At 35.7% G+C, this 16,654-nt stretch overlaps 1 protein-coding gene across 1 annotated transcript; it reads right to left on the bottom strand.

The window, feature by feature from the left end:
• Positions 1–110: 110 nt before the first annotated feature.
• Positions 111–11,880, bottom strand: LOC306873907 (CD99 antigen-like protein 2). The gene is made up of 15 exons (XM_079423456.1): positions 11,833–11,880; positions 11,641–11,705; positions 9,554–9,595; positions 9,279–9,329; positions 9,124–9,153; positions 8,669–8,710; positions 8,332–8,352; positions 8,174–8,206; positions 7,861–7,908; positions 6,993–7,073; positions 6,759–6,791; positions 6,602–6,625; positions 2,573–2,689; positions 1,948–1,998; positions 111–1,698 (listed from the first exon to the last, which is right to left on the bottom strand). The coding sequence occupies exons 2-15, from the start codon at positions 11,699–11,701 to the stop codon at positions 1,670–1,672; spliced, it is 663 nt and encodes a 220-aa protein (XP_079279582.1). The 5' UTR covers positions 11,702–11,705; positions 11,833–11,880; the 3' UTR covers positions 111–1,669.
• Positions 11,881–16,654: the final 4,774 nt, after the last annotated feature.

Here is a 16,654-nt window from a genome sequence, read left to right as displayed (position 1 = left end):
AGATAGATCTAGATACCGAATACTTATTACACTGAATACTGAAGGGAAAACAACCGCGGCGCTCAATGAAACAATACAATATTGCATTATATTTCTGCAACATCAGAATGAACAATAATTATTAATCCAGAAATGGACATAGACTTTATTTGGTTAAGAAACAGCAAATAGACACTAGACACTTTATTACACATACAATAAATCATCAATCATAATTTCTCTGGATGGTAAAAGAGATGCATTACACACGCATTCAATGCAAATTGCTTGTGATTATAAACTCATCCATCTCCAGCAGTATTTACAGAAATAAGTCTTTTTACCTTGTCAAATTATTCCATTCTATTTTAAACGTATTTAAATATAAAAATGCAAATAATACAGAAGTGAGTTGGCATCCCATCATTTTAAACTCCATTTTATTTTAGATGACATTTTGCCACTCATCAGCATAAATTATTAGCAACATCATCATCCTCTTCCTCAGAGTTCTCTGTTTGATCGGTAAAGGCGGCAGTTTCTAATTCAGAGTAATGCAAAAATGAACAAAAGCCTAAATCAGGGCCGGCACTCAGAATATCCTGCCCCCCTCACTCAAGATGAGTGTGAATATAGATTTTATTTATGAAATAATGGTTTATTTAAAAAACACAATTGCCAAATGAATAGGCTTTCTAGCATTAATATGATGCTGCTATCAACAATTTAGACAGTCTGTTTCACAAAGTCGCATTTTAATTGTTACATCTGAAACACAACCTTCCCGCAAGCGGTTCATCTAAATGCAGGCATTATGCAGCACTACTGACTAAGCTAAAGGTATGATGAAATCATTATTTTATGTTTAATAGAGGGCTAGATTATCGTAGTTAGTTGATTATTTTACTGTATTGTTTGTTGCTGTTCAATTTGTTAAACTTAAAATGATGCATCTGTTAAATAGGCCGCAATGAATGTTATGTCAGGAAATCGGCCTCAATGTGTTTCATTGTAAAAGCATTTCTGGTGGTTGTGGTGGTATCACTTCTCTTTAGACTGCATTTGTGGTAAACCTGCTGCCCTAAGACATTATATTTCCTGGATGTCAGATTTTCTAATTTGATGCCATTTTGTTTTATTACTGGCTACTCTGCCATCTGCATTTGCTAAGCAGGCTTTTTATTTTGTGCTACGTCATTGCCCCCTTTCATTACCTCAGTCTCCCCCTCATCAGTGCTGGCTCTGGCCTGAGTGATGCATTCACCTGTATAGACAGCTTGCGCTTTACAATAGCAAGTCCCTTACACAACTTGCTGTATTTCCACAAAAATAGTAACAATTTGTCTTTTTGAAGTGCAGTATCTAACATTGGCATTATTTGAAATACTAAAAGAACACTAAAAGCCATTTATAGTGACTCTACCTCCTCTAAAGGTGAACAATTAGTTACACAAAAGACTGAATACAGAAAACAAAGACACATTCTTAAACAAAATAAAGATTAGAGTCAATACAACTTAGATACTCCAATAAAAAAAATGAAAATAAAACAAAAACACACTTACACTAAAATTCTTAAAACATTAGTTTTAAACCAGCCTTTCATGTAACAGATGTTTCCCATAGGGTTAGGCTCTCCATAGCTATGCTCAGTGTGCATATATACTTCCAGTGTGCAGGTCCAACGCAGTTACGATGAACGGAGCAGATTGCTGAAAACTTTAGGAGAGAAAATAGTAAATCATGTTATCTACTAGGTGAGACTTGTATCAGAATGCATGGAATCCATATAAAAGAAAACTGGTCAAACAAATATAACTTCTCTCCGTGGTATGAAATGTTGGTTGAAAAAAAAAAAAAAAGAAAGATGTTTATGACATCATGCCAGAATTGCATTCTTAGACTCACGTTAAGCTTAAAACATAATATACAGGAAAAAATTAATTAAAAAAAAAAAAAAAAACTTACCTTGAGGATCAGATTGAGTACCATGGTCTTTGCCACTCTCTGGATCCTGCCCTATAAAAAAAAAAAAAAAAAGCTTCCTTGTAGCTTATCCAATTAATTAATTTTGTTAATGCCATTTTCATAAATCCTGTCTTATGCTGACATAACTTACACTCGGACAACTCTGTACTAATTAATCTTTTTAACACTCAAAAAATACGACTCTGGTGGGACTCGAACCCACAACCTTTGAATCACTTCCCTAAGTGTAGCTTAGAAGTCCAATGCGCTATCCATTGCGCCACAGAGCCACCTGTTGAGGACCCAAGGGCTTTTGTAATACAAGCAAAGCAGTTAAACTGCTTGCCACGTCATACGCCCAACCCCCACTTCCTCTACAAGAGCTGCTGCTTAAGTTGAGCTTCTTCAAAATAACCCAAGCACTGTGGCTCCCACCAGTGTTAATATACAGTTGTGAAGCAAATGATTAAAAGGTTTTAAGAGTAAAAAAGTTTGAAGTCTAGAGTTGTTTTGTTTTTGCAATCAGAACTGCTCAAAAAAGTAAGCAACTTATATAAAATCAAAGCCAAGGTAGTGCTTATATAAGGATTCTGATTCTTTCACTGAAGAATAGTGGCAAACTCACCTCCTTGTACTTTGAAACACAGTTTCTTTTTCTGGTAAGCAAAGTAACTTGAGGCGGCACCGAGGATAGCAACACCCACAGAACTGATGATGGCAGCCATGGTTCCACCTTCTGCTCCTATACATTTAAAGGGACAGAACACACAATACAAGAGGGGTGGTTTTAAAATACTTTAAGAGTGTGCAATGTTTTAAAATGGCTTCATTAGAGCTTGATAACAAAACTACAGTAACATGGGAATATAATAGGAGGGCAAGCAAACGGTAATAGTTTTGGCCACTAGGGGGTGAAACAGCTGTTTCCTATTCTTCACAGAAAACTTGGCAAATGGTACTGTTCACATTGTTCTTCAACTAGACCTGTTTTTAATCGAACAGATTTAGCAACTAGTACGTTTACAGCATGCATACAGACTTATGAGACTTACAGCCTAATTTAAAATCATACAGTCAATAAATGAAATGATTTAATTGTACTATAGATCAGAAAGAGAGTGATTCATAATACTAAAAGTGAGTCACTACATATTTCAAATTGTGCAATTTAATAAACTAGAAATTTAGTTGCTGAGTTGCTGTGATACCACTGGGACATGTTATCCAGTGTAAACATGCTGGGCGTTGCCTGCTAAACTCATTTTTGTGTACGTACACACACACACACACACACACACACACACCACACATGCAGGAGAAGGTCAACTAACTAAGCAAACTACTTATCTAAACCAAAGACTGCAAAATTATTTCAGATCTGAAGCGATGCAGATTTGTCTCCCTAAACTTCCGGCAGCTAGATAAGAGGCAACTGTTAATTAGCTGGCTGGCCAGTGTTCTTCACACATGCTCAGTACATTCTCACTGTGCCATTGTTGATGGTGTTTACACAGTGAGATGTGCTGACAATTAAAAGAACAGGTCAACGCCATTGGGACGTGACTATGACATTAACCAAACAGAGGGAATTCTCACATTTCACTTTATTAAAAAGAATCAGAGATACAAAACAGCTGCTAAAATGTTTCAAGAAATCAAAGAGTGACAGAAAATAGCTACTTCTGTGGAAAAGAAACCAGACAAATCATTAGCCTGAACAAAACTGTGAACCAAGACATTAAAACAAACACCAATGTTAAAAGGGGTGCTTCATGAAAAACAAAACCAGCCAACATGGAAATATTCAAAAGATTAACAACAGTACATGCAAACTACCATGTGCTTCAAAATACATGCCTGTCATGTGTGGTTAAAAAAAAAAAATAATAATAATAATTCTCCAAAAGGGGGTTTTCCAATAGTGTGAAGAAAATATAAAACCATTGTAGCACTAGAACCTTTTGATTAACAGAAAGGTTCTATGGTCTTCTCTAGTTTTTTTGCATATTCAGATGGGTTGTGTGTAAGTTGGGCATGTATACAATATATACTAGTCTCCTCCATCGCAGAGTTTTTCTTGTGCGACAGAGGAGTTTCGTAACCGCGACTTGACAGCTTATTTGGAGAAATCCTCATCAAAAAAAAAAAAAAAAAGTGGGTACGTCTGCGTCATAACCAAAGCAACCCATGCAGATAAGTTGGTTACGTCTGGACACACAAATCTGATTTGATCACTTGCAATTAATAGTGCAGACAATCTGCTTGAAAAGACCTGATTTGATGGAGGGAAAAAAAATCTCATTTTGCCTGGAGTCTGAACATAGCCTATGTTAAAGGTTTCTCGTGAAACCACTGATGGCAATAATGAGGATGTATTTTTAAGATTGTCTGTGTAATGAATCAGCCTCTTTTTACCTTAAACATCAAAGCGTCTGGGGTTAAAAACATCCCTCTACTCTCTTTGAGATTTGGGACAGCATAATCCCTGCATGCGCTAAGCTTTTGGTTGAGACCCACACACAGACAAACATTTGCCAACTTCAATCTTCTGGTACATTTCTTGAGGTCAAGTAAGTCTAAAACCAAGTTTTAGCCAAAAGAGAATCGTGCGACAATGATTCATCCACAAAAATTAATTCTCAAGAAATGGGAAATACAATGGCAGCCATGAGCAGAGACAAAGGAAACGCAGTAATGGAATGCTCAACATGGCCTTGGGGTTAATTCACTGTACCATAAGACCAGCTGAGATGAGAAACTCCTCATTTGAGACATGCCATGCAAAACCAGTCAATCTGTTATGTCTACTGGCAAAGATTCAGAGTGTGCCTTACACAACTGAGTGGTGCACTCTGCTAAGCCACTGGCTCCGAAGCCTATAGTGTTGTGGGTTCGAGAACCGCGTGGTGCAACTTTTTATGGGGCAGTCATGGCCTAATGGATAGAGAGTTGGACTTGTAACCCGAAGGTCGAGGGTTTCGAGTCTCAGGTTGGGCAGGAATTGTCAGCGGGGGAGTGAATGACCAGCTCTCTCCACCTTCAGTACCACGACTGAGGTGAGACCTTTGAGCAAGGCACCGGACCCCCAACTGCTCCCCGGGCACCACAGCATTGCATCCGGGTGTGTGTGCGGATGGGCACAAATTCTGAGTATGGGTTACCATACTTGGCCACACTTCACATCTACATTGTTTTTGTCCCCTTCTTCTTGTGTTTACACAATGACCAGAGGTCAAGGGGATATCCTGAGGAAAAAGATCCATCCCTTATTTAAAATAAATGCTATGATTTTTATTTCACAGCCAGAATCATCATTCACTTGTATACTTTGGCTTCCACCTACTGCTTTTTTTAATATAGAAATATATAATATCATTAAGTTGGTAAGATTTAAAGAAGTTTTTAAAGAAGTTATTAATGGTTTTATGAAAGAAATCTCTTATGCTTACCAAGCTTACCATTTATTTGGTTACAAATACAGTGAAAACTGTACTGTATTATGAAATATTCTTGTAAAATTACAATTTAAAATTATTTCAATTATATTTTTGATCAATTTAATTGAAGAATAAAAAGTAGATTTTTTTTAAATGCTTTTTAATAACCTTACCAACTCCAAACATTTTAACAGTAAGTGTATAGTCTTATAACCTTTACCAACACACAAAGAAACTAGTCAGTAATACAATAAGATTAATTACTCATTGCCAAATGTCTAAATCAATAATCACTAATCACTTGATCATTACCAAACATGCATCTCATCCTGAAAAGACCATAAGAACCAGCAGTCCCAGCCTTAAAACCAAGTATAACTTTCCAACCATGTAAACAATGTGTAAAACCATTTAAAAACCCAATACAAGCAAAGGTTGCGATCCAGGACAGTTAGAGCTCTGCCTTTTCCTCTGTTACATTCAGAAGTCCCCGTAACTGCTCTAGCAGGGGCTTTACTACTTGATTAAACTGGGAAATCCAAACACTGAGGCCTTCTGGTATTTTATCGACTAGCATCTGGAGCCACTGCTGGTTAAGATCTGCAACAACAGGCAATCGAAGCAGAGATTTAGGGCACAGCCACTGGCAGAATGAGCAGTTAAAACAATCAGTCTTCAAATATACTAAATGTGCAGCATTCGACTATTCACCAACCATTTAACTATTCCAACATAGAAGAAAACATCTGCTAGTGGAAAACGTCAACATGTACTGCCCACAATAATTGTTTTTGTCTGTTGAACCGCCCTGTCCTTATATAAGAACTGAGTGACAGTTAGTCATCAGACTAGTGCAGTTTTCATGGTCTTGCTCTGTAGGCTAAAATATTTTAGCTTTGTGGTTAGACTCATGAACGGTCTCATTCTTGATTAAAGAAACAATCTGAAGCAGGGGACATGCTAACTCCACCGGGAAAGACAACAACACTGGCAAGAAAACCAAGCTTCGGAAAGGATAAACAGCTAGAAGTAAAGTGAGGAACAGAGTGAGTGAGAGCTAAAGCAAAGACACTTCCCAGAGGCACTCGTTTTCATATATTTCGGTGGACTCCATAACAACCTTCAATTTGTAGCCGACAGTTTTTCCAAAACAATTACTGATAGATGGAGTTAAAACCTTAAATACAATTCGCATAAAATGAATGTCTAATATTTACCTTGAGGTTGATCAGAGCCTCCACCTAATGAGAAACATGAACAAATGAATTTCAAGAAAAATTTGAAAAATATTTTACTATTCAAGATTACGAAATAAAAATGAAAAAGTTAAACCAAATTGCAAAGTATTTTCCATGAATTTAAGGAAATAAATACCATTTTCATTATACTCTGGAACAGCTCCTCCTCCTTAAAAAAAAAAAAACACAGTCAGTTTCACTCAAAGCGCTGATGTACTTCATAGAAAGAATATTTAAAAACAAATGTTTTCAGGTTTAGGTAATTGTGACTGCATCTAGGGCATGCAAATGGGTTGGACTTGAAACTTGGCTATATCAGAGTCATAGAAATCTAAGAAAACCCAAAGCTAAGAAAAATAAGGATGCAAACCTCCACTTTTGCCTCCTTCGGGCTTGTAGTCACCCCCTTCATTCACATCAAAGAGGTCTTTGTCATCAAAACTTCCACCACCTTAATAAAAAAATAAATGGAAAGTTTTATGAGAACAGCAGTGTGATAGACTTTTTAAAGTGTAAAAATACACTATTTTAACTTACACAATTTTGTCTCTTCACTGAATTGAAAATGACTGATAAAATGTGCACACAATCCTTAATCTCCTAACAATGTGCTAGTTAGAAAAATGCAGCTATAGTTAAGTCTCAGAGAATGCTTGTCACAACACAGAAGAGAGGGGCGGGGTGAGCAGAGCTCATTAGCATTTAAAGAGAAATGCACCAAAACGGGTTAAAACAGCTGTTGTTTTACACAACCATTGAGAAAATTTAACCAAAGTATGTTATAGACTTTTCATTAAGACCCTAAAGAATCATATCATCTTGTGGAAACAGTGTTTCCCTTAGGTTTACAGCTTTGTTTTTTTTTGGGGGGGGGGGGTACAAACCCAATAATTACATACATTTTCATGTGTAGCTTGATGCTAATTGTACCTCTATTTATTTTTTAGATGTATTCTTGTAAGCATTATAGATAGTTTGTTTCTGGGGTAGAACCAAACTTCATTTATAAAAATTGTATAACTTAAATTGAATGTATATTGAGCAGCGTACAATGTTAAATCCATATACGAGATACATATCTGAGGAAAAATGCATTGCTGGCCGGCGTGAATTAGCAGAAGGCGATCAATTATTTCGCACTTGGCGTGAAAGCACCATTCATCTGTGATTCGCCTCGCTTTTTCGCATCGCACTCAGTGTGAAATGGCCTTAACAAAAAGATGTTGGCAGAAACATACCAGTTCCTCTCTCTTTGGGTGGGACTGCAGGTTTTTGGGGTTCAGTATCTGGAAATAGTGGGAAAAAAATACAAAGAAAACGTATGGAATAATCTGTTAGTCTTTCAAATCATTCTAAATAGCGCCTTTAAAACAAGAAAAACAGGATAACTAATAGCACTGGTAATAGTCATGAATAAAAGCTAATTGAAGCTTAACATGACTATTTAATGAAACCTTCTTCTTAAAGAAAGAAAGAGAGAGTAAACATAACAAATGCACACTACACACAACCTCAAAGTTCCAGAGAAAATTCATAACCACTCATTTTTACCTGGACCAAATGCATCAGACAGATCCAAGTCATCTGAGAATGAAAACATCATGTTAATTTTTACAGTGGCAGCTTGATTACTGTACAAAAATGAAGTAACACCTGATTTGAAGTAGAAACAGAATTGACAATGACGTGTATGCATATGTATATTTTACCTCCAGATGGTTTCTTTTTATCTGCAAATAAAATAAAGGAACAATGCAATACATTAATTATATTAAAGCACTTATTTACAAAGAAAACAAAAGCATCAATAAATTACCTAAAATAAATGCACTTTGGCTCACTTAAACATTACTCTATAATCTGGTAGCATTTCATTCAACAGCGTCCTTGCTGCATATAGTTACTTTCAACTAACCCTAAGCTTTAGCAATATGTTACTAATTAATATTACTTTAATATATGATAATAAGGGCACCTTAAAATAAAAGTGTAACCCACAAACTTTACACTTAATTACATAAACACCTCAGTATAATATTCTCTTACCATCTTCTGTTTTGGGGGGAACCACTGCAGGTTTTTTAGGGTCTGTGTACAAAAACAATGGTCATACAGTTTTTCCATTTTGAATCTAGGGTAATTCAAGTTTAGTTATTAAACTGAAAACCAAGGGATGGTGGAATTTCAATTGGTTTAAGAGGAATTTACTGAACTACAATTTTAAAAAAAAATTAATTAAAATTAAACTGCATGCAGCTGCAGATTTTGATAAGTCCAATTTTTCCACAAAGCCATTACTTTTTTGAGTAGAGTAATTATAATAAGCTTATACAGGACAGTTCAAATTAAAATATATAAATTTTAAATCAATGCACTGATTATCATATAATCAGCAGGCCCTAATAAAGGAAACCACAAAGTGTAATAAAAATTACAGACTAAAACGACAACAATTTATTTAAACTCTTTTTGTGAATATTTCTGAGCCCAAACACACTTACCCAAATCGAAGGCATCTGAAATATCAAATCCTACAAGAGCAAGGCAAAACTATGTTAAATAAGGCTCTGCATATACTTCAATGTGCCTAACTTAAATCAATACAATTATGAAATATAGCAACTAAAATACGTTTGAGCATAATGTTAAAGGTTACCTGAATCTGGGTTTTTCGGTGGGGCAGGTTTCACTGTTGGCTTCGCAGGGGCTTAGGATCATAATAATATTGTTAATTGTTTGAAACGACAATATAAATAATGATATACTAGAACCGTTTACACGGTTGGGAGTATGGTGATCCACATTTGTTTGCAAACTATATTATATTTAATATTCATTTATTGACATTTAAATATATAACATTAAATATCAAAAAGTAGACCATCAACAAAGATGACCATACAAATTAAATAGAAAGTCCTCTTTACTTACGCTCGTCATCACCAAGAGCATCAGAGAGGTCCAAAGAAAAATCTGCAAGAAAAAAAAAAAATAATATTTTGAATTTTCTAGTACTTTTATGGCCAGTTCAATCCCTGAACTCTGATCTCTTTTAACTAAATCAAAACTGTGCATGTCTTGAAAACTGGCATATACAAATTTCCAATCTGGGTCCTTTAAAATCTGTAAAAACCCTTTCCAATAGAGAAAGCATCCAGCCACTCCAAAAGCACTCATTGGATTTACTAAGGTCAATATTTCCACTGCAAGCAACACATTTATGCATATCAAAGCAATACGCAGTCATACTCCAAATAAAACTGATATATAAAATTCATTACAATAAACAGCACATAAATGCTTAATGGAATTTGACTAATTAATTTATGAACTAGTTCATTAGCAATCCAAATTGTTAAATTTGATCGAATGGAAACCAATTAGCCCGATCCACACCACAGTACAAAACCCAAATAAAGGATGCAAATCGAACTCAAGTGAAGCAACTCAAATGACACTGAAAGTAATCGTTTTCTTGAAATCATTTCAAAATATAAAGGCTATTAGCATTGCAGCTAACTTTAAAGTATTCAAGTTAGTAACAAGACAGTATCTAGTGCTTTTCCTTTTGCAAAGTTACTACTGCATAACCCCCAAATAGGAAGACAAAAAAAAAAAAAAAACATCTGTCACCAACTCAAAATAAACCAGCCTTGTTCCCAGAGGGTAAAAGCCTTGACTAGGCTAAATGATTGGAATTTGACAGTTCGCTTTCACATGAAAACCCCACCCAGCTATACACTATGTATCTATTGTGTGTCGTATTAGATTCGCATTGTGACCAAACCCTCCCAACCCTTGAGGTGACAATGCAAAACTGTATGTAAAATTATTTTACCATAAATTAAACAAACGTTATCGTATGTACACTACACGTGACGTTATGCGTGCGACTGTGTGCTTGCCACACGAAACACCCTGGCAGAGGCCGCATCCTGTGGTTACGTTGCTAGGGCAATGGACTGTTTTCATTATGGTCTACGTAAAAACCCATGATGATGACTGGTGGTTGAATCACAACTGAAACCAGAGCGATCATTTTATCTGGGTGCATGTTTATGCAATCGCTTAAGTTATCAGTGGTTCATTAACAATGTTGTGTTAGCGTTTGCCAAAATTATTTATTTTCACTCACTCATATGCCTGCAAAAAAAAAAAACATATGGAACAGTGCAACATTATAACATGCCACCCATGCATCTGCTAGCATTAAATATTGTTAATATAAGATTTACAATATTTCAAGTTGAACAAAAGCCTAAAACAACAGTGTACTATTTTTGGTTTGTTTTATAATTATAATTGGAGGGAACAAACTGCTCTATGAGGCAAAGAGGAACCAATAACAGCTCAATTGTGCACATTAACCTAATTATCAGCTCTGCTTTATTTGTAAGTCATAATTTGGAATGCTTTTAAAAATCTCTCTTACGAAAATCAACCATGGTTTTATATTACTAAAGGTGTAGTAACCACGTGTTTGGGCGTATTGTTTACCACTTGTATAACTACAGTTTTACTATAAATACCATGGTTAAACTATTGTTAGTGTAGCAAAACCATGGGTAATCTTTACTACAAATAAAAGCATGGTTAATTTTCGTAAGGGATTACGTGATGTTACAGAAACACGCTTGGTACTACAATTGTCTTGCCATTCTTCACATGGGCTGGTGAGTCATGCAGCCTGTATGTGGAAAGATTTCATAAGAGTCAAACCAATGCACCAAACCAAAGTTTTTTGGTCTTTCAAACATTCAATTCCCGTAATACAAAACGGTATCCAGCATATTGGGCAAACATTTTTAATCCATTGCTTTAATTACAGTTTAGTTACGAGCAATTAAAACAAGCATTTTTATCGTTCATACAGGGCACGGTTAGCAGTGGCAATCGCCAAAAAGTGACTCCTGCGTCTTTGTTGCGTTATTTTGGGCACGATACTTCCCAGTGCTACAACTATTACAAGCGCTGTTACCAAAACAAATCGTCAAAACAGTTTAGATAGGAAACCATACCTTGCGCTCTTGTTGCCACAAGACTAGCCAGAAGAAGTAAAATCCACATATATGAAGCCATCTTGCTATGGAAATATATAAGATTAAAACAAACTTTCAATAATTCACAAAGATATAAGACTTTAGGAGCCTTGAAAGCAACAACTACAAGTATCTCGAAGGTAAAGTTGAGCAGTAACTTCAGTGACCCACCCCTCTGAGTGATCCACACGTGGCCCAATGCTGTTTCTCAGTTCGGCTGTCTGTATATATATAGTCTTATTAGATTGGTGCAGGAAAAAGACTCGCCTCGCCACGCCCTACCTGCGCTTTTTTGAGCTCGTGAGCATTAGAAAAAAAGCTTATGGCTTATGTAGTGGATGAATTATTAAAAACATTCTTCATATAGGCTATGCATAGCAAATTAATGGGAAATATATAACTCTTACGGCGGCGAGAAGATCTTTTCATCTTTAGGTAAAACCATCTGCTGAAGGTGACGTTGTAACTTCAGCCTGTGATTTCTGCCATAGTTTTGTACAAACAGCGTGTTTAGGCTACTTAATAGACTAACAGTGCCATTGTGTTTTATGATTAACATATGTTGTTGGTTGTTTTTTCTGCTCAAAAGTCACTGAACGTGCGCGTGCCACAATTTTGGATTCGCTTCTAATTTTAAATGAACACATTTTTGGCATTAGTGGTGGCATGCGATAGCGCCCCCTAGCAGACAGCAAAAACACTGGTTTCTTACGCCATCTAGTGTTAAACGAACGCGTTGCAACAAGCGTCCAATCAGGAAATATTTCTGATCCGACTCACTGAGAATCACCATCGGCTACATGACTTGACTAGCACAGTTGGGATTAAAGTTGAAATAAAACACAGCCCATTGCCATTTTTGTCAACGGATCTGGTAACAAAAACATCTCATTTGTGGGACAAAAACACTAATACCAAAAGCATCTACTCATTTCAAAACCTATAGATTTGTAAGATTAGATTTTTAAAAAAGCATTTTGTAACGCAACCTAATTATGAAGAGCCTTTTCTTTTTCTTTCCTTTTTTTTTTTTTGAAGATCTTTCCCATTTAACATTAAGATTCGTATCAATTAAGATTTAATTTATTTTTTGAGCAAGCAATATTGGATGATGGGTATCCTGAAGGGACCTCAGAGTATCGTGCCCCCTTGCGTAAATGGTGTGAGAGATCACCAGTGGATGAGGCAGAGCTCTTTCGCGTGTCATGTTTTTGAAGAGCCCACGCGTTTCACTCTAGGTTCCCCACTCGGCACGCACCAATGCAGATACGGACCGGATCGGACGCTGCTGGCGCCTGAACGTGTATCCATCTTCATTGCGCTCACGGTGTCTGCTTTCTCCAGCTCGCCGGTATCATGCAGTCTTTAATATCCCCAGTCACCAAAGCAATACTGGTTGCACTGTTTATTTTTGCGATCCTGCTCATTTTGTACGTGATATTATGGTATATATGTCGAGATGTGGATTGTGATCACGGAATTTGATTGACATTATTGGATGCGTCTTTAAGGACGTTTACCGGGTGTCCCAGCTTTGGCACTGATCAACAAGGGAGCAAAGGGTGACTCTGGTAAGTGCCCTGTTACTATCCTGTTAAACTCCAGGAATGACAATTAAGAGTGGGCAGCACTGATTCGGTATATTATTTATTTTTTTATATATACTGACATTGATTGGGGTGTCCTTTTCCACTAACGTGTTGCGCTTCACTGGCTGTCGGTAACCATTGAAAAGATCTGCTTTCCTTCCACCTGTTAATGTAGACGCATACCAATTCAAATCATTCCATATGTCAAATTTTGAGTTTTTTAAACTAATTTGAATTTGAAATCAGGGACTCGGATAGGCGGAACAACACTTCATCTTATTCTCTTTTAAAATAAATTTTGTGGACTTATTGCTGCCATTTATGATAAAAGAACTTGCTTTCTCATTAAGTTGCAAGTACTGTATCCATTTCATAAATTCAATTCTTACCTTCCCAAATAAACAGCAGTGAGCAAAAACAGCTGCGCTATGAGCGAAAATGAACAATAAAAGTTGAGATATGATATCGAGGGCTGCCAGTGGTTTTTAAGCATGGCATTATCTGAGTGCCGCCTGCTTGGTGTACAGTTTATGGATGTCTTATTTTTCTGCTGTCAGATACACTAAAGCAAAATCTTATAGGCTACCAGTTAATCGCACTGGAAGTTTATGGAAACCTATGGCAAGCCTATTTAACATTTATGCCTTTAAATTAAATGGCATCTATTTTTTTTCAGGCTGTATGTATAATTACTAACGAGTAATTCGATACTTACAAGCAGCCTACATTTTTCAATTTCCACTAGTAACTATTCAATGGATACTAGTATTTATATTTATATTCCATATTACATTAGTCACTAGTAGAGCTTTCAATTAGTACTCATTTATGTTCTAGAATTTATCCAATTGCTCAACAGTTACATAAACAAGGCTATTCCATTGTTAGTGGCAACAAATTGAATGCAGTTTTTCCATTCATTTCTTTATATTTTATAATATGTCAACTATCACAGAAAATTGTTTCAGTTTTTGCTGCCTCCTTTTCCAGTTTTCAGCTAGAACAGGATTGTCCAATCCTGCAGTCCCATCGTCCTGTACACTTTAGCTCAAGCTTGTCCCAGTTTACCTACCTGGATGATTTTAGTAATCCTGAAGACAGTGATTACTTTAGTTCAGGTGAGTTTGATTGGAATTGAAGCTATACTCCAATCCCTCCAAACCCAGGATTACTAGTAAATCTCATTAGTTAATAGTTATCCATTTCAGTTATATTAGAACTTATTTATAAATGGATACTCATGTATCTGTCACCAGTAGTTGGTAACATTTATCAAGCTAGAATTTATTTATAGGGTACAATGGGGCTAAAGGCACCCCGGGGTAAAAGGCGCCTTTCATTTTATTTTCATCTAAACCACTAGATGGCACAAAAACATGGCTTAGCACTTTCCAAAACATTCGCTTTTCAAGATGCACCTGTATATTTATCTGATCTTTGACACGATCGCGGGCAGCAGTGAAAAGTTGATTCTGTGCTTACTTGATCTAATATTTTACGTATTTTTCAGCATCTGTGGTCTTGCATTCTCTTCATTTGCTTAGTTTCACTAACACAGCATCAGTGTCCTTAGAATGTTGTAGATTTAAGTAGCAAATGAGAATCGTTCAAATTAATGCATATATTTTGAGACAAAGTTAATTAACCTAGATTTTGACAAATTAATCTTTCTGATTAATAATTAAAGCAACCGTTTTTAAATAACAAAAGAATATGTAAAAGTATGGTATTTTGGGTAAAAAGCACTATTGGGTCTAAAGGCGCACAGTAATTAACATGGTAATTAATAGATCGCTGACTTTGTTGACATGACATGTTTAGATTCAGATGATAAACATCATATATTATGTTGGGTGTCCATATTAGAAATAATCACCATGTTTAGAATGAAACCATCATATTTAAAAATATGATATTAATCATATCATATAATAAAATATCATTTGTTGTTACTACTGTAAATATATTTTCAATTATTATTGGATCTCCTTCAATACTTTCAGAATCTTTACTTTTCTGTATTTTAAAATATTTAAAATGTTAATGTATTTATATTAGCATATTTTCATATATTATATTAACATATATTAATTGAACAAAAATTAGGCTAATTATTTTATTTTTCAAAATAAGCAGAAAATAGTACAAACTTTGCTAAAGTGATTGTTTTGAACAAGTATTAACTAAGACATTTTTTTGTGTGTGTGGGTAAAAGGCCCCTCTTACCAACTCATAAGTTTATAAGATTTTTAAACAAATTAAATAACTTGAATGATTTATTTTCACACAAAATCTGTTGCTCCATTAATGTTCAATACAAGTTTTTTGTTTGTTTGTTTGTTTGTTTGTTTGTTTTATCTGCAATAATACATTTTAGGCGCAATGAATAGCACTTTTTTTTTTAAGGTGGACCCTTAGCCAAGTTGTACCCTATATGTAAAGCCAGAAAGGCTAATTTTAATTCAGTTTTTTGCAATACCGAATACATGATGAAAATACAGAAATGTAAAAAATAGGCTACTAGTTGGGTTTACGCGATAATACGGCTTGCCATAGAAACCTGTGGTTCGCCTCTTGTGCGCTTAAGATGTGAGAGCGTTTGGAATTTGGTTCATGCCTTCAGCCATTCGTTATGAAGAGATTCAGTAAGAGCTCATTGCTACAGTCACGCCTTTATATTTGTTCCTTTTGTTTTCATTTACTAAGGTATAGCCCATAATCAGCGTAGATGTTCCATAGTCGGCAAGCTTTGATTATGCGTTATCGTTTCCATTGTTTAGAGTAGCCTATATATATATATATATATATATATAATATAATATAATATTTTTTCTTTTGCAAAACGGCTACAATTTCACGCCACGAGCATTGTGACTCACCGATTAATACTCCGCTCTGAACGTGAGAGGAATCTCAAGTGTCAGCAGCACAGTCACCATAGCGCATCATGAGCGCGTCCAGCTGCCAAATTGCCCTCGAACCTGGGTCACATATGCAAGTGAGCTTGAGAAAGGACCGCTAGACCCAGATCACTGACAATGAAGTGCTATACCGACAAGAACCCAATGAAGCGCTTACATTTCCTATCTGAAGGACAAATAAAGGGCAGATGGGTTGTAGTTAACCCAGATTTCATTGTGCTTGTTGAAGATGTATTATTCCTCAGCTGAATATAAAAATCATTAAATATGAATTTAAAAAAAAGAAAAAAACTTATAATGATAATAAAAACTATTTGATATGTAATGCTTCTAGGTGTATATTATTTGTGTGTGTGTGCGCGCGCGTGTAATATGTGTGTGTGTGTATGTGTGTGTATATATATATATATATATATATGTGTGTGCGTTTCTTCAACTAGGGGCACTTTTAGCCTTTTGAAGTTGAAAAAAAAAAAACTTCTA

This window comes from Barbus barbus (assembly GCF_936440315.1).
Source record: "Barbus barbus genome assembly, chromosome: 8".
NCBI lineage: Eukaryota > Metazoa > Chordata > Actinopteri > Cypriniformes > Cyprinidae > Barbus > Barbus barbus.
The sequence above is the reverse complement of the archived record's forward strand: the minus strand, read 5'-3'. Positions and strand labels throughout refer to the sequence as shown.

Coding starts and splice junctions, on each gene's coding strand:
- LOC306873907 (XM_079423456.1), bottom strand. CDS start 11,701: ATGGCTTCATATATGTGGATTTTACTTCTTCTGGCTAGTCTTGTGGCA. Junction 9,330..9,553: donor TGCTCTTGGTGATGACGAGC/GTAAGTAAAGAG, acceptor TATGATCCTAAG/CCCCTGCGAAGCCAACAGTG. Junction 7,909..8,173: donor GTCTGATGCATTTGGTCCAG/GTAAAAATGAGT, acceptor CACTATTTCCAG/ATACTGAACCCCAAAAACCT.